The sequence below is a fragment of the Cavia porcellus genome, unplaced genomic scaffold (assembly GCF_034190915.1).
Source record: "Cavia porcellus strain 051 isolate PalLab524CR breed Dunkin Hartley unplaced genomic scaffold, mCavPor4.1 scaffold_6, whole genome shotgun sequence".
Classification (NCBI taxonomy): domain Eukaryota; kingdom Metazoa; phylum Chordata; class Mammalia; order Rodentia; family Caviidae; genus Cavia; species Cavia porcellus.
This window is the reverse complement of record NW_026947489.1, coordinates 70809233-70828280: the sequence shown is the minus strand read 5'-3', so window position 1 is coordinate 70828280 and position 19048 is coordinate 70809233. Positions and strand designations below refer to the sequence as shown.

Here is a 19048-nt window from a genome sequence, read left to right as displayed (position 1 = left end):
TATGAAGCATAAATTACTCAGCCGCGAGGGCGAGGTGGCGCACCTCTACTGCAATCTCAGTACTGGAGAGGCTGAAGCAAGAGGATCTCCTGGGTACATTAGTAATTTAAGGTCAGCCTGAATCACATAGCTAGCCTGTCTCCAAAAACTCCAACGAAAAAAAAAGGTGGAAAAACAAAAAGAAAGAAAGAAAAGAAAAACGAAAAACTAAGTAAAATAAATTTCTCTACAGTGAAAAGAAAGTGTTGAACAAGTGACATCTCCAGAACCAGGACAGAGTGCAGAGGCGGCCAGGAGGAGGAGCGGGGAGGGGAGCGAGGGCGGAGCCTGAGGGTGGCGGGGCGGCGACTTCCGCGCGGGGCGGTGGCGCGGGCCCCATGGCGGGCGAGGGCGAGGGCGCGGTGCCCGTGTGGCTGGACGAGGATGACCTGGGCTGCTGCATCTGCCAGGAGCTGCTCCGCGACCCGACCACGCTGCCCTGCGGCCACAGCTTCTGCCGCGCGTGCCTGGAGCGCGCGTGGCGCGCGGGGGCGCCCCGGGCCTGCCCCGCCTGCAGGGAGCCCGCGCCGCGCGGCCCGCTGCGGAGGACCCTGCTGCTGCAGCGCCTGGCGGACAAGCTGGGCGCCGCGGCCGGGCTGGGGCTCGCGCCCGCACCCGCACCCGCCCCGCCCCGCGCGCCACCGCCGCCACCGCCGCCGCCGCCGCCGCCGCCGCCGCCGCCGCCGCCGGTACGCAGCCGGGCCGCCTCCCTGCAGGCGCTCCCCGCTCCCCTCCGTTCCGAGTGAAACCGAAACCCAGCCTGCAGCTGGACGTGGGGGCGCCGCCTGTCGGTTCAGCACTCCGGAAGGCTGAGGCAGGAGGATCGCAAATTGGAACCCAACCTAGGGTGAGACCCTGTCTCAAAATAAAACTTAGAAAAGAGCAGGGGGTGGGGGATAGCTCAGTGCAAAGCCCGTGGGCGCAATCCCCAATACCATAAACAACTAAATAAATAAAATCTTTGGAAATGTTAGAAAAGTATAAAGTCACTCAGCCACATCCACATCGTTTTTTTTTTGAGACAGGGTCTCACTATGTAGCCAAGGCTGGGCTGGAAATTGTCACCCTCCTATCTCAGCGTGAGATTCCAAGCAAGCGCCATGCCAGGCAGCGGGCCACTTTTTAATGCATTTATCCTTTAATGAACGTTTCCGTTTTCATTCATTTCCAACGGAGGCCGTATCTCCTCTTCCTTCTGTCCCTAGTTTCTTTCCTCCCTGCTGGTCTTACTTTTCCTTTCTGTCTACTGGGAACAGACACTGCCCTTGCCCCCAACGTGTGCCCTGCGCTGTACCCGAGCTAAACTCAAGCGAACTTGGTCTTTCCTGTATCTGGGAGCAGAGCTGCTGTCTCACAGGTTAATTAGATGCGTAGTTTATGGAGGACCAAGCAACCCTTTTACTTCTCACCTTCAGCCGCCAGCCATTCCGATTTTCCTCGTCCTTGTCTGTGCTTGTTCCGTGTTTTTTTTAGCGTCTCCGACTTAGTGCAGGTGTGAAAGTGGTACCCGTGGTTTTGAATTGCATTTCTCCTGTGACCGGTGACGCGGAGTGTCTTTTTCTGCACCTATTGACCTTTCATTTATCTTCTTTGGAGTAGTACCAAGTCAGGTCCTTTGTCCATTTAAAAATTTTTTTTAAAAAACTTATATATTTATGGTACTGGGGATTGAACCCAGGGCCTTCATATTGAGCTACATCCTCAGCTTTTTTGTTTGTTTATTTTGTGTTTGTTTTTCCCCTCAAGATAAGGTCTTGCTAAATTGGTATATTGCCCAGGCTGAAATTGAACTTGTGATCCTCCCACCTCAGCCTCCCGGAGTGCTGAGATTACAAGCATGGGCCACCATAGCCAGCTTGGGGGACATTTTAGATCCGGAACACAGTCTCAGCTTTGCTCTCTTTCAGGTGACAGCACAGAAGAGTATCACAGAGGTTGTCCAGGAGCTGACAGTGCTGGCGCGAAAGCTGGTAGACATTACCAAGCTTGTCCAGAGGCAGGGACCCCTCGTGGGATACCGGCCAGACAAAGAAGTGAGCACCCTGGGCGCCTGGGTGAAGTGGGAAGAGGCAGGGATGGGGCGGGGTGGCGTTGCTGGAGCGGTGTGAATATGTTTGAAGCTGAGGGAGGAGTCTCAGTCTCTTACACCAAATGGATACTTGGAAGTTCACCGCATTGCACATGAGTTACAGAAGCCTTCAGAGTGACACCTGCCCCCTCATTCTCTGCTGGATGCTCTTAATCCAGGCAAATTAACAGCTAACACTGATTGGAACAGTGCAGTCATATAGCTCCAGGATGCCCCTCCCAGCCCGCCCCACACTGGGAATTGCAACCAAGCTACCTCCCCACTCTCTTCAATTCTTTATTTTGGAACTACTTCGCAGCCTGGCTGGTGGTACCTGCTTGTCATCCCAGCACTCGGGAGGCTGAGGTAGGAGGATAATTGTGAATCTGAGGCCAGCCTGGGCTACATAGTGAGACCCTGTATAAGAAATCAAAAACAAATTAAAACATCAGTTTCATTAAGTCAGTAATTTGTTCAGGCTGGGCTTGAACTTGGGATCCTGCTGCCTCAGCCTTCCAGAGTGCTGGGATTACATCTTGAGCTCTAGACTACTGTCTTTCTTCTCATTTTTTTCCTCTTGCATATCTTAAAAAGGAAGTGTCACTTAATGCACCCCCAAACTGTTCTTTCTGTAGGATTCCTCCTCTTAGTACTAGCCCTGTTGTACTTCTAAGGTCTGGAAGTCATGCTGCCTCCTTCTTCAATACCCTAACAGACAGCACACGGTACCTGCAAGGCCTGCCTAAATATCATGTAGTCTTTCACTCTGGAGGTCCTTTGAGACTTCTGTAACCCCAGCCTGCGGCCAACCTTGCCTGTGTTGCTATCACAGGTCTGTCAGTGCACTATTCCACCTGTTCCAGGCTGTTCCTCTCATGGTTACTTGGGTGATCTTCTCAGACATAAATCTGACCATGTACCTCATTTGCTCCAAACACTCCAATTGACCACTCTGTTTTTCAGCTTCCCATTACTATAACACATACCCAAGGCAATCAATGTACAAAGAGAAAAGGTTAGAGGTTCTAGTTCTGCTCAGGTATATGCATTGTTTCTAGGCCTCCGATAGTGGAGCAAAACTGCTTGCCTCATTGTCAGTGACCGAAAGAGAGAAAGAGGAGGCACTGGGGTCCCAGAGTCCTCTTTAGTGCAGGCTCCCCATGACCTAAAGATGCCCCTCCCTGAGGTTCTGCACCTGCATAGTGAGTTCAAGGCCAGCCTGAATTACAGAGCAAGACTCTTTCAAAAAGACAAAAAACAAAACAAAACAAAATAAAAAAGTGACATAATTACAGAGTTTGGAGATTATTCTTTCCTGTTGCTTATGTTAGTGACTATTCATATATATATATTTTAAAGATAGATAGTCTCACTATTTAGTTCAGGCTGGCCTTGAATTCACTGTGTAGTACAGGCTGGCCTCAAAATCGCAGCAAACCTCCTGCCTCAGCTTCTGAGTATTGGAATTACAGGTAGCTGCCACCACGCCCAGCCATTTTATTTTGTTTGGTTTGGTTTATGAGTATTTCTATTTGTTTTACAAAGCCCTTTTAATGGGCCTAAGATAGCTTTAAAAATAAAAATAGTCATTACCTCCCGGGCATGCTGGCTCACGCCTGTAATGCCAGCACTCTGGAGGCTGAGGCAGGAGGATCCCTGCGAGTTCGAGACCAGCCTGGGCTACAAAGTGAGCTCAAGACCAGCCTGCATAGAGAGACCCTGTCTCAAAAAAAAAAAATTAGTCATTACCTGATAAGTTCATGTATTGTACACATGGGAGCCTGAAAAGTATTAGAATATACATAGCACTTGACAGAGAACAGATTGGGCTAGGGGAATGGTTTTGCCATGGAGCATATGTTTAAAAAGCACACGGTCCTAGATTTGATCGCCAGCAGCAGAAAGAAAGAAAGAAAAAAGAAAGCAAGTTGAACTAAAACCTCTAGAATTGCTATCTGACACGGATTTTCCTCAGTGCCCAGTGAAGTTGGGGTTAGAACCCAAGCGCCTTGCAGATGCCAGGCCTATGAACTACCTCTGAGCTAAGCCACCAGCCCCAATTGTGAGGATTCAGTTTTGTCTTTTAAAAAATGTTCTAGGAATTAAATGGAAAATTATAGATGAGTGTTGGGACTTAAGTATAGTATTTGATGGGTTCTAGTGGGGACTTTGATTCAGTTGAATTTGTGCTTCTTCAATAGGCTTTGTCCTCAGGGCAGGACATTTCCCCGGCTTCTCCTACACCAGTGGCTTCCAGAACATCTGAGGAGGAAATAAGAGCGATTCTCCGTGACCTCGAAGAAATTCAAGAAAAATTACGAGGGAACTTCTTGGGGAAAGAGGCCCCTGAAGAGCAAACACGGGGTGAGCTGTTTTCCTTAAGGAGAAGGAAGTGTGGAAGTTGAGTGGGAATGACAAAGTGTTTTGGGGACAGGATCCCAGGGCCTGGCCCCTGCGTGCCATGGTGGTGTAAATCAAGAGGGAGTGGGCTGAGGTATGTCTGTAGCTGGATCGGTTGGGTTGTTTTGTTTAGTTTTGTTTCTTGAGGCAGGCTGACTCTGTAACTCAGGCTGGCTTTGAACTCACTATGTAACCCATACATAGTGGACTTGGCCTCTTAGTGATTCTCCTGCCTCAGCCTCCCTAGTGCTGGAATTACAGGTGAGTGCCACCAAAGTTAGCTTCGCGATTTTAAAAACAAAAACAAAAATTATGACTCATTTCTTCCTTTTTTTCCTTCATTTTCTTTTTGTATTAAAAAAGACAAATTGTTTAGACTTTGTACTGAGTACTACAAAGACAACAATATGCCATGTATTAACTATCGTAATTGGCCTACTACCCTGTCTTGAAACCGTTTCATTGTTATTTTTATCCTTTTCTCTCTAAAAAAATTGTCTAGGCTTTACGTATCATAAAGAAACCTCTCAATAACTAAGTTTATGTAACAAATATTTTTTTTCTGCCATACAGTGTATCCAAAACAAATATTTATATATTTAGTTAAAACATCTTTTTAGCAAGGTGTGGTAGTGCATCCCTGTGATCCCAGCACTCAGGAAGCTGAGGCAGGAGGATTGCCAAGAGTTCAAGTCCAGCCTGAGTTACAGAGCAAGACCCTGTCTCAAAAAAAATCATTTTTTTCATTCTTTATAACATCATTTTTTTTATTGGTACTGGGGATTGAACTTATGACCTCCTGCTTGCAAGGCAAGTGCTTATGCTGCTGAGCTAAATATCCAGCCCCTGACATCATATTTTTTACAAAACCTATTATAAATACTGGGTAAACAATCTGGTTTAGACCCAGAAAGATTAATTTATTGTGAAATTTCATCTCCTTAATAGTCACCAGTGTTTTAAAAGTTTCTTAGCATCTTGAATGTGCATTACATACATTTTTTTTCTCAGCATCTTTAAAATAGGAAACAATCACATATAAATTATCTCCCCAATCAACAGGGACAAAAAATGTTTGTGAGTATTAGCTCAGTGGCACAGTGACTGCCTGGCAAGCATCAGGTCCTGAGTTCAATTGCCAGTACCAAAAAAAAAAAAAAAAAAGGATTAAAATTGAGTGTGGTGGCACATGCTTGTAATCCCAGTATTTGGGCGGTTTAGGCAATAGGATCAGTGAGTTTTGAGGTAAGCCTGCGCTACATAACTGAGACCCTGTCTACAAAAAATAAAGCAAGGGATTGAGAATATACTTTTGCAGTAGAGCACTTGGTAGTACGTATGGGGCCATACATTTGATCTCCAGCAGTACACACAGACACATGCACACGCGCGCACACACACACACACACACACACACACACACACACACACACACCAACAAATCATTAACAGTGAGTGCCAGGCCTGGTGGCACATACCTGTAATCCTAGCATGCAGCGGGTTAAAGCAGGAGGATCACTGTGAGTTCAAGGCCAATCTGGGTTACATATTGAAATTCTGTCTCAAAAAGACAAAACAAAAACAAAAAAATTCCAACAAAAAACCCCCACCAGAATCCAAATTGGGGAAGGTTTCATCCTCACCTGGCATTTTCCAGTGCGTCCCTCAGGTTTTCTGCTCTCCCTGGGTAGTCATTTCGAGCACACACTGGTGCTGTAAGCTAATAGTTCACCTTGGTGCATTGAGAGGGAGTGAGCAGGGGCTGGCAGTTGAGATGAACCTTACACCCCTCCTCTACAGGGGTTCAAAGTGATCACATGGGGGCTATGAGTGTCCTGGGTGTCCAAGTTAACTCTGTGAGTTAATTTATTGATTTGATAAATAGTTATCAGATACTTTTTAGATATGGAGCTCTCATGAGCCTTGTGTTAAGAACATGAAGAAGAGTGAAATCTCCCCCGAAAGGAGCTCAGGGCTTGGCAGGGAACAGTGAGAACCTGGGACTGTGTGCACCTGCCTGAGTACTATCTGGTCCCGTCCCGATGCTCAGAGATGCTCAGAAATGCGCTGAAGAGGAGGAGGAGGAGGAGGAGGAGGAGGAGGAGGAGGGTAAGCCAGGTGCTGGATCATGGTATCCAGACACCTTCCTTGGCCTCTTTCTTTCTTTTCTTTTTGTTTTTTTGAGACAGGGTCTCGCTGTGTAGTTCAGGCTGACCTTGAACTCATAGTGATCCTCCTGCCTCAGCTTCTTGAGTGCTGGAATTACACATGTGCACCACCATACCTGGCTCACTTGCCTTTTTCTGATGGGACTTATGCCTGTTTTTTTAATTTTGATTCCTCAGTGGAACTCCCAGAAGCTGTGCCTTCTTCCTCATGCCCACAGCCTGAGCAGAGCTGGCCTGCACCCAGGAGGGTCTCTCAGTTTGCTCAGTGTAAGTATGTGGTGCACTTAAAAACTTGCGTTTGGTCCACTGCAGAAAGGGACTGTGAGAACATGCTGTGCCCATTTTCCTGATGCAAAGCCCATGGATTTGCTCTCAGACTAGGTCTCTCACATGTGGAGCTCAGTCCAAACACAGAGAAGGTTGAGATTCCCCCATTCCAGCCCCAGCTATACTCACAAGCCCTGTAAGCCGTGAGCATCCATACCAGTTACAGCTGGCTGCCTGTTTCCCCATCCATCCTTGGTACTGCTACTGTCCATGGATCCTGGAGCCATGGGTTTGACTCCAACAGCTCTGCTCATTATCTGGGGGAGCTGGGATGAGTTACTAAGCCCCTTAGAGCCGTGGTTCCCTCATCTGTAAGGTGGAAATGGTAACAGGACTTCTCTGTGGCACTGCCATGAGGGTTACAGGGGTGCATGTGTATCAAGTACCTGCAGTAGTCACTGTACACAAGTGTCAGTGAGCATTTATTTTCTCCTAGGATGCATGGGGGGCTGGAGTGCACTCAATGGTGGTGCTCTTGCCTAGCATACGTGAGGCTGTGAGTTGATCCCAGCAGTTTTTCTCTTTCCCTAAAGGAGGCAATATAAAATATGCAAAATGGGTAAGATACGAACCTTTACCAGAGAGCTGAAGTTTAACTAGAGATATACAGACATTTGTGGTCATACTCATAAAGCACAGGGATATTGAGAAAAGCAAGAGACAGCTGTGCTGGGTGGGACTTGGAGACAGTATCCTCAAAGACTGAGAAGTACCTTATAAGGCAGGAGTGAGTATGGTAGCTGCACCAGCATAAAGTGTATGGGTAGACAGTTGAACGTTGATCTGTGGGGTTTATCTGCCTATATAAGTAAAAGGTCAAAAGATACAATGTTGTTTTTGCTGTTGAGGGAGATTTTAACAGGGATGATCAAAAGCTAACTTGGCCCTGTTGTCCCCGTGTTGTTTTCTCCGCCCCAGGGGCCATCACACCAACCTTTGATTTGGAGAGCCTGTCCTGCAGCCTGGAGGTCTCTAAGGATTGCCGGAAAGTGACAGTGTGTCGTTGCCAGCAGAACTATCTATGGAGTCCCCAGAGGTTTTCAGCCAGCCAGGTGGTGTGTTCCCAAGCCCTGTCATCTGGGCGGCAGTACTGGGAAGTGGACACTCAGTACTGCAACAACTGGGCAGTTGGGGTGGCTTCCGGGACCATGGCCCGGGACCGGATGCTGGGAAGGACCAACGACTCATGGTGTATTGAATGGAAGGACACTGGCAAACTCTCTGCGTGGACCATGGCCAAGGAAACTGTCCTGGGATCAGATAGACCTGGGGTAGTAGGCATCTGGCTGGACCTGGAGGAGGGGAAGCTCGCCTTCTACTCAGTGGCCAATCAGGAGAGCCTTGTGTATGAATGTGAGGTCTCAGCCTCCTCTCCCCTGCACCCTGCCTTCTGGCTATTTGGTTTACAGCCAGGAAACTCCCTGATCATAAAGCAAGCAAAGATTTAAAGATTCCTCATGGATTAAATCAGTAGTTTCCTGATATCACCCCTGCCTTCAAGCAGGTTAGAAATTTGACTGAATATCCCGCTTTTGGAGTTAATCCTTTTGTGTGGTGCAGCGTTAACTGAGCAGGTTTGAGGTTCTTGAAGCCTGTACATGTGGAGAAGACTTACTTCTGACTGGCGCTTGGGAGATGAATGCTAAGCCTTTAGAAGATCTGGCCTGCTCAGAGCGACTGCGTTTACCTGGGAGTTTTGGGCATTGGAGGAGCATCTTGACCTCAAAAGAAGTTGGAGACCCAGTGAGCCATGTGGGCACTGGACTGTGTCAACATGACTGACCCCCGTAAAGCCTGGGAGACCTGGGAGTTTCCAGGACTCCATTGCGGGGAGAACAAAGCCATGTCCTCAGGACTCCCATGGGTGAGGTTCACCTTGGGCCCCATTCTCTGTGCCTTTTCCCACTGCTGATTTTATTCTGTGACTTTTCACTGTAATAAACTGTTAACTGTAAGTTCATTAAGTCCTTGTAGTGAATTGTCAAACCTGGGGGTGGCCTTTGAGATCCCCAAATATGAGGAACATGGTTTACTTATCAAAACAACGTACTGATTATCTCAGTGTGTTCAGGTCAGCCGTCTCCAGGGCAGAATTTAAGAGTTTAAGTCTGCTTTTCACAGCTGTGATCCATACGTCAGCTGGGCCCTTGGTGGCGTCATCTGAGGCTCAGCCAGGGAAGGATCAGCTACCAGACTCAGGTGTGGGCTGCAAGGCCCAGTCTCAGTGTCTTTCTGGCTGCTGGCTGGAGCTCGTCCTCAGCGATTTATCCCAAGGGCTTCTGCAGCACAGCTGTTTTGTGTCCTTAATGCCAACCAGGGAGAGAAGTCTCCCAGCAAGTCAGACATGAAATAGTATGTGATAAACACATAATCACCTGATTACAGACACCCCATTGCCTTTGCCCTAATATGTTGGTTAGAAGCAAGTCACAGGTCACACCCACACTCAAGGGGAGGGAACAGGAAGCAGGAGTATCCGGTGGTGGGGTGCAGAAGGACTGTGGTAGTTTGGCACAGGGTAACATTTCTTGCCTCCTCCTTCTCCTCTTCCTTCTCCTCCTCCTCCTTCTTCTAAGACAGGGTTTCACTATGCAATTTCTTCTATTCTTAAAGTCATTTTACTACATGGTTTTTAAGAATAGAAGAACAGATACAGAAAACAGATCAAACACAAGTGAACCTTAAATACCCTTGAAACTATCATTTAGGTCAAAAAATAAAACCTACCACCAACCTTGAAAGCTGTTTCATAGAAGAACCACAGAACCCTCCCTCTGCCTGAAAGCAATCCTGACTTTCCCACTAATCATTTCCATGCCTTTCTCTAAAGTGGTGAGAACAAATCTTTTAGAACTTTCAGTGATATAAATCACCTGCTGTGGCATGCATGTCATAGGTTCACCACCATAGCTCTAGAGTCTTATCATCCATATGTGCATCCATGACTACAAAAACTGTCCCCCAACTTATTTTTCTTTTTGTACTGGGGATTGAACCTAGGGCTTTGCATATGTGAGGCAAGCACACTATTACTGAGCTTCATTCTTCAGTTCTTTTATAAAATTTTATTTTGAGAGTGGTAATTGTGGGCTGGGAGGAGAAACAAGATGAGCCCTTCCCGTGAGCCGGAGGGCATACAGGCTGGGAGACAAAAAGTCCAGTCTCCCACCCCCACCTACCCTGCCCCATAAGCAACTGGGGAATTCTGAGGATCACAGATTGAATTGATAGCAACTGAGGTACAAAAACAACTTAATGCTTGTATTATTTGATTGACTTTACAGGTCTAAAGCTGGTAATCTGAGCATCTATTTAGAGGATAGCAATATGCAGTATGGCAAATATGGGGGATTTCCTTCTGTCTTGCTTTTGACATCCTACATTGTTCTCACTGTTTGGTTTTGCTCCATTTGATTATTTTGTTTTATTCAATGTTTTGTTTTTATTGGTTTTATTATAATTCTGTTTATTTGACTTTACTATGTCTGATAGTATGGGCAGAAATTTTGAAGATAACAAGAAGCATTATGGCAGCAATGATTGATTTTCCTATTATCCTGTTTTGAAATCCTATATCATTTTCACTGTTTTGTTTTAATTGGCTTTATTCTGTTTGGTTTTATTCTCTTTAAAAAATTATTTTGAGACAGAGTCCTACTAAATTGTTTCAACTTGGCTTGAATTTGCAATCTTCCTGTCTCAGCTTCATAGAATAGCTAGGGTTATAGGTATGTGTCATCAGACCATTTTAGTCTTGCCCTGTTTTGTTTTACTTTCTTTTATTTTTGTCTTTTGTACCAGAAATCAAACTCAGGACCTTGTAGTTGCCAGGCAGGTGCTTACACTGCTGAGCTATATTTCCGGCCCTATTTTTGTCTTTGTCTTTTTCTTTTTTTGGTCTTTTTGAGACAGCGTCTCACTATGCAGTTCAGGCTGGCCCTGAACTCACTTTGTAACCCAGGCTAGTCTAGAATTTGCAAGGATGCTCCTGTCTCAGCCTTCCAAGTGCTGGGATTATAGGTGTGCGCCACCATGCCTGGGTTAGCACTGATTTTGAAGATGCTTGTGCAGTACTGTTGGGCTGGCTTGAGTAGAAAGCCCTGGTTGGTTGCACAGTGCAGTCAAGAGCCTTGGACAGTACATTTAATCTCTCTCCCCTGTAAAATGGTGTGAATTATTATTTACCCTTCCCCTCAGAGTTCCTGAAAAATTAAAGTAATAGGAGAGGAATTTTGAAGAATGCAAGTGTAGTTATAACCAGAGCCACAATGACAGAATGACTGTGTGGCTTCTAACATTTTGAGATTTTCTATACATGTCCTTGAACATTCTTCCCCTGATCAACTAATCAACTAATTTGCTTTGAGCCTCCTGACCACCCCAATAATAGACATTATTCTTTTCTTGGTAACAGCCAGGGGAGGAGAGGCACAGACAGGGAGTTAGGTTTGTCCAGGGTCAGGTGGTGATAGCAGAGCTGGGACCACATCCAGGTTTCCCTCTCTTGAATCTTTAACCTTTCTATTGCCCTCTGATAAGATCCCACACAGAGGCCAGGACCTGGCCTTTCTTTTTTTATTTTTTTAAAAGACAGTCTCACTATGCAGTTCAGGCTGGCCTTGAGCTCACTTTGTAGCTCAGGCTGGTCTCACACTTGCAAGGATCCTCCTGCCTCAGTCTCCCAAGGGCTGGGATTGCAGGCATGTGGCATTCTGCCTGGCACCTGGCCTTTCATTTTGATGCAACACAGCTAGCTCTGGGGCCACGAGGTGCCTTTTCTCTGATTGTTGGTGATCATTGCCATTAGTAAAAGTGCCTGGATTTTCCAAGTAGGGACAGGGTTTCTCTCTCAATCAGATGAACACTAAAAGACTCTGTCAGGCTAGGGATGTGGCTCACTGGCAGAGCACTTGCCTGGCATGTGCAAAACCTTGGATTCTCTGCCTTTACTTTCTGCTTTATAATGCTTTTATCATCTTACTCAGCATCACCTTGATGTTCACCTTGGTGCCAAAATTCAGAATTTAGAGAGCAGAGTTCTATCTTCTTAGCATCCTTTGGTGAAATACTGTGCTCTCAGGGGAGTTGGATAATAGGGCCTCTGTGACAGTGGGGTTTATCTGATGACCACATGATTTCTCTACATCAAAACCAAAGCACAAGGATAACAAAGGTGCAGAGTAGAGGTTATCATGTTTGTTTCCATGCTATTGTCTCACTTTTGTGAGCATATCACAGCACATTGGAAAACAGCATTCATTTTTGTCAAAATCCACCAAAGTAGAAAAACCAAAAAGAAGAAGGAGAAGAGGAAGATGAAGAGAAGAAAAACCAAAGCCAAAATGCCAGTGACTGAAGGACCTGTCACTTCAGTCTGCATTGTGTGTTGAAGAAATCATCCCCCCTGGATCACACTGGAAACCCTCTCAGGACTGTCTGAATCTGTGCCAGCTACTGTAACAGAATAGCAGGGGGCTGAGCAGTTTATAAAACAACGGAAATTTATTTCTCCCAGTTCAGAGGTCCAAGATGATGGTGCCAGAAGACTTGGTGTCTAGTTGGGAAACTCAATTTTCTCTTTTTCTAAGAGAATTAATTGCACTCTGAAGGTTCCAACCCCATGACCTAATGAAAATCCCCTTAATACCATTAAATTGGGGGCGGATGCTAGAATTCAGGATACATATTTTGTGGGGGACACAAATGCTGTGTATGTAGCAGTGACACAAAGGCTGTATATACTCTCTCTCTAGCACGCCTAAACCCAGGGCCTTTGAGTTGAGCTATATTCCTAATCGTTTTTTATTTAAGATAAAATTTTAAGAGAGGCTCTGGCTAAATCACTACCTTGCTCAGGCTGAGGGCCTTCCTCAGCATCCCAGGGTGCTTGGATTATAGGTAAGAGCCACCATACCTGGCTTCTTGCTGGTTATTTTAATTTGGCTCTGCCAGGGGCTGTAGATATAGCTCAGTGGCACAGTGCCTGCCTGGCAAGTGCGATCCCTGTTGCTTCAATAAATAAATCTGAATCTGTCAGGAAACAAAACAAAATCCAAGCATTCCTCACCCTAGTCTTTACCCTCTAGGCACCAGGGAATGTTTCTGTGAACCCAGGTTCATGGGGGTTATTACCCTGTACACCAAGTAAGCAGTTTTGCGCTGCACACCAGTAGGATATCATGTAATTGAATCCATTTCAGACACTATTCACCTCTGCCACTATGAGATGCTATCACATGCTCCAGATTGTAATCTGTGCTTCTGACTGCCTGGTTCTAGTTGAGAAGTCCCATGATCTCTTCCTTGAGTTCGACTGACTTTCTAGAGTGGCTCACAGAACTCAGGACAGTACTTACTTATGTTTACTTTTCTATGATAAAGGACATTGCAGAAAATGCAGATGAACAGCCAGAGAAAAGAGATGCATACCTGGAGGCTCACCACCTCCAGGGACCTCTTACATGTTCTGCTGTCTAGGTGCTCTAGGAACTCAGTCCTGTGGGGTATTTAGGGAGGGTCTTTGCATAGACATAATGGGTTAAATCACTACTGATTACTCAGCGTTCAATTCTTTGATCATGCCTTTTGTCTGTCTGGTGATTATTCCATCCTGAAGTTCTCCAGGAGACCAGAGCCACTTTATCTCATTAGCATACAAGAGACGCTCTGACTGCTTTGGAGATTCCCAGAGTTTTAGGAACTGCATGTCAGGAGATAGGTGAAGACCAACTATTATATTTCACAATATTATTACATATATAAGAATATTACATAATACAGTATTATGATAAAAGAGAGTTGGTACTCTGTATCATCAGGTTCTGTCCAAATCTGGATTCAACCACAGATAAAAAATTTTCAAAAAATATTATATCTAAGGGCCAAGGATTTAGCTCAGTGTCATAAGCACCTGCCTGGCAAGTGCTAGGTCATGAGTTCGATCTCCAGTACCCCCCCAAAATTGTATCTAAAAATAAAAGTATTGTATCTATATTGAAATATATGGACTGTTTTTTGTCAATATTGCATAAACAATGCAGGAGAGTAACTATTTACAAAGAATTTACATTGTATTAGGTATTACATATGATCTAAATTTAGATACAGAAGCATGTACATGTGTCGTGTATGCAAATACTATACCATTTTTATGTGAAGGGCTTGAACATCCTCAGATTTTGGTATCTGAAGCAGGTGGGTCTTGGAGCCAATATTGATATATAATTGTACATACACAGAATATGTGTAACGTATATGTGTATTTCCTCTGTTAAATTATTTCTTAATTCTGGTGATTTCTTTGCAGAAGTAAACAGAAATTATAAATATACTATTCCATGGAATATTTTGTTTTGCAGAAATGGCCTGGAGCCTAAAAATTTTTTGAGAATCACTGGCTAGAATATATAAGTCAGCAAAAATATTAATGTTTCTAAGGTGATTAAAAATTGCATTAAGGGCATATTTTTTGCCCTTCAGGGTTTATAGTGTGGTAGGCAGGCTACTCAGTTTGCCCTTGGGAAGATAATGAAAGTGGCAAATAAATTCCAAATTTAAAAGTGGCTGTTAGAGGTGCTATGTGAACCTGTACTACACATTAAGTGATATGATGAATGATTTACCAGCATTATTCTGTTTCATTCTCTGTTCAGCCCTGTGATATAGCTGCATTTTGTAGATGAGGTTAGAGTTTTCAGAGCTAGCTATGTTCTACAGCACAGCTAGGATTGCTACATGGCTAACAAAGTATTGAGAAAGAAATGTAGACTTCAGAATACATGCTCTTAATCACTCCATTAGGAAATTCAGGCCATTTAGGGGGAGAATGGCCAGAGGGGTTTCTCAGTATCAAGTACCTCTTAATTGAGGGCATTGGCTTTCCAGTATGTCTGAAAAGAGCTCGAGAAAATTAAAAAGAAAACCCAATGCAGCCTCATCAATAGATGAGACTCTTGTCTGGAAATTTTCTTTCAATATAGTTATAAACAAATGCCTTTTAATAAGTAATTGTGCTGAGTGATGTACCTTGAAGCCAAATCAGGCAAACAGAATCCATGGCTTCTGGAGACTGATGCCTGGGATTATGCAGAGGACATGGATGTTTGAAACCATGAACCAAGAGCAAGTGCATTAAAAGCAGGATAAAATATCTATCTGGTCTCCAGGCACTGGACTTTTCTGCTGTACTAGCCAGGCTGGAGAGGAAAACAAGGGAGTCTTTGTGGAAGGAGTGGGAGATAAAAGTGAAGCCCAGGCAGAGGATGGATGCTGCCTTGGGCTTAACTTGAGAGACCAAAGATGGATGGGTATGATGAATGGCACTGATGCCAACCCATGTCTTATTTGGCTTCCAGCCCAGAGACTGTGTCTAACTCGCCAATCAGAGACAGAGCTCTTGTTCCACCCAGTGTCAGCATTTATTAAACACTATTTCTTCTACCCAGCAGCCCCACCCGTTGGCTTGGGGTCTTCCAATGGCTGGGACTCAGAATTCTGTTTTTTTTTTTTTTTTGTAAATTCTGCTTTTGATAAGCATATAGGATGTGCCCTCTTACCCCCTGGCAAAAGCACCTGACTCTGACCTTCAGGGCTCCCAAACAGACTGAACAACTGGCATGAAGCTTGTTCTCTAGCATTCTAGAAAAAAATTCCATCAGTGCCTGCTGGATGCCAATCTATTGTCTTGGCATAATCCAATCTATTTAATATACTACAGTAAGTCTATAACATCCCAACAATAAATTTCACTGCCAACAACTCTATTCTCTGGCTCTCTTTTGCTGCATTCTGAGTCAGAAAGGCAGACAAAAACTATTGCCTTTCTCATTTGTTTTATATTTCCATACAGTCATATCTTGGTACGCTACCGCTTTTAATGTTGTTGCATTTGGTACTGGACTCATTTTGATGTGACAGTTTTGTCCTGGCACCCATCAATTGTTTGGTACCCAGTGTGCGAGCTAGAACTATTTGGTGTTTATCACCTTGTGACTTGCTACCCTTTCCAGCTAAAATGATTTAGTACTTGCCATTTAGTATGTTAGAACTAATTAATGGTAAGTACCGAGGTACCACTGTATTTATTTATTTATTTGTCTTTTTCCTTCTTATCGGTACCAGGAATTGAACTCACGACCGCCTGTTTGCAAGGCAGGTGCTTATGGCGCTGAGCTAAATCCCCAGCCCCAGTACCACTGTATTTATACATCCCTGACCATTCTTAAGGATTTCCTATTATGTTTACTTAGTTATTAGACTCACTTAACCCTCTCAGCAATTTTGTGATTCATATCTTGTTATTTCATTCGGCAGATGAGGCACAGAGAGGTGGAATAATTTGTCCAATGATGCACAGCTAGTAATTGGCAGAGCTGATGTTAAGAAGTAGCAGGCTTTGGAAAAAAAAAAAGATTCAAAGGAAGGCAGACTGACAGAAACATAGCTGATAGGATCCCGTGAGGGACTATAAAAACCGACATTACAGAGAAGGGAAACTCTGGCACGCCAAACTCCCTCTCCCAGCTACACTAGCAAGTGCTGGCTTTGGTTTATACTAAACCATAGTCACTTTTCACTGGAAGAACCTGCTATTGCTCCTTGCACCTGCACTTTCAGGTAAGTTTTAGTTACAAAGCAATCCCTTTCAATATTGTCTCTATGGTGTTTCTCAGATAAACTCTTCTCCCTAGATTCTCACCTACCAGACACTTAATAAAGTGTTAATGTCTTTGCCCACCACACATCTACAACACCAAAAGGTCTCCTTCTCCTCCCACCTGACTGGAGAAGCCTGGGATTAACAGCTGGCAATGGTGATGGTGATGGAAATCCTCTAGGTTGCTTAGAGCAGGCAGTGCCCTAAATCATTTGTTTTTCTGTAAAAGACGTTTGTTCGTCCTAATCGGATATTTGTTTACTTTATGTTCAATTCTGATGTTTTCCTGGGCTAATGATCTGCAGAACAACACTGAGTGACAATTCTGGGCAGCAGCAGTGTGTCTTAGCTCCCAGTCAGCCCCAACACCAGGAGGGTGAAACAGCTGAGACCCTATAAAGTACTGTGTCAATAAGCTGGGGGTTCCATGGGTTAGGTGTAGGAAGTGCATTTTCATGGGTTTATTCGAATGTAACTTCACTGTAAATCAAGGAGAAAGTGCACATTACTTCATGGGATTCCTCAAACAACTCTGCAAGGAAGAGATTATAGCCTACATTTGAGAGAAAGGAAATTCAGGCACACACAGGTGACACAGGTTCTGTAGCATTACGTGCACCTTATTGTATCCATCCTGGAATATGGTTTAATTATCTTCCAGTGAACCAGAAATCCTTCTCATTTCCCTCCTTATCATATTACAGATGGAGTGGTTTTTAAAAAGGTTTCCTCCTCTACACTCCCTTGGGACATCAGATGGCTCTGATGATTAGGTAGAAAGCTAAGTACAACAACATATTTGCCTCAAAACCTGTGAATTACAACTTTTCAGTGAAATTTTATGATCACAATGATAGCTGAGATCAGTAGAGCACTGAAGCCGGCATCATCCCAAATGATTAACTAACTTTAGAGTAAGGAGTGGTGGTGAACGTCTATGATCTCAGCATGCAGGCTGAGTTCAAAGTCAGTCTGAACTACATAGTGAGACTCTGTCTCAAACAAATAAAGACACAAATATTATCTTACTTATTCCTCCCAATCACTATAAGAGGTATTATAGCCCCTGGTATCACAGAATTAGAACAGACTTCCCTGCCCTGTGCTTCTCCTCCTCGTTAATTCAACAAACATTAAATATACAGACTTACAGAAGTAAAGGAGCTTAGGATCACAAAGCCATTAGGTGAATGGATTCAAATCCTGAAAAATTGGTCAGCAACTCTGAACTGTTGCAGGAGACTACATAGATTCTACTTAGGAGTGGAGGAAATAGGCATTATGTATATTTTATTCTCTTTAAAATTTCATTATGGGGGCTGGAGATTTAGCTCAGCGGCATAAGTACCTGCCTTGCAAGCAGGCGGTGGTGAGTTCGATCCCTGGTACCGATAAAAATGAAAAAGACAAAAAAAAAAAGTTGTGGTAAAATTTCATTATGTAGGAGCTGGGGATATAGCTCAGTAGCACAAGGGCCAGCCTGGCAGTGTGAGGTGGTGAGTTCAATGCCTGGTACACAGACACAGACACTTATGTAACATTTAAGGTAGAATTAGCGTTTCCTCGTTAATTCAACAAACATTAAATATACATACATACATAATACAGTCATATGTCATGACAGGTATTCGTTCTTTTTTTTTTTTGGTGCTGGGGATCGAACTCATGACGTCACACTTGCCAGACAGGCGCTTCTGCCACTGTGCTAAATCCCCAGCCCACAACAGGCATACATTCTAAGAAATGCATTTGTAAGTGTTTTCCATTGTGTGAACAATGTACACAAACCTAAATAGTACAGTCTACTACATACCTACGCTACCTTGTATACCTATTGTGGTATATGTGATCCACTGACATAAAAGTCTTTATATAGATCATGGCTGTGTATGTTTCCCACCAGGAGTTAAGCATTAGAGATGCAGCAACAGATTCCCCCAGATGGAGCCAGGAGAAAGTTAAAGGAGTGTTAGAAAACTTATGTGTCTGACATGATCCTGAGTCAGCCTAAGAAAGACATACAGTATTCAAAGATCTTGCCGTAAGATAAATAAATAGAAGAAAATCACTTGGCTTAGCTAGCTTAGTTAGCAAATCTCTAGGTTTAAGTCAGCATAGATGATTCCTGCCAATTTCTAATTATGTGTCCTTGTTCTAATTATGTGTACTTGTCCTGTATCTACTGTGTAAAATAAGCAGGGTTAGTGGAGAAAGTCTGCCACTTAAATTCTGGGACAAAGAGTATTCCTTGACCCTTGTTAACTACAGGTGGTTGGCAAAAACTTCCCTGCCCTGTGCTTCCCCATCCCGGACGGCAGGGGCGCTGTCCAGACCCGAAGAGCGTTCGCATTCCGAAAGCGCGTGTCCCTCGCCGTACGCCGTCGCCCGCGC

General features: G+C 44.4%; 1 protein-coding gene across 2 annotated transcripts; it reads left to right on the top strand.

Annotated features, from left to right (window-relative positions):
• The first annotated feature begins 348 nt into the window (after positions 1–348).
• Rnf135 (ring finger protein 135) lies at positions 349–8957 on the top strand. Of its 2 annotated transcripts, XM_063250965.1 has the most exons (5): positions 349–728; positions 1947–2072; positions 4309–4471; positions 6853–6942; positions 7921–8957. In XM_063250965.1, exons 1-5 carry the CDS (start codon positions 378–380, stop codon positions 8448–8450), a joined length of 1260 nt encoding a protein of 419 aa, XP_063107035.1. In that variant the 5' UTR covers positions 349–377; the 3' UTR covers positions 8451–8957. The 2 variants fall into 2 exon arrangements, with proteins under 2 accessions (XP_063107035.1, XP_063107036.1); XM_063250966.1 differs by lacking the exon at positions 6853–6942.
• The last annotated feature ends 10091 nt before the right edge of the window (positions 8958–19048 follow it).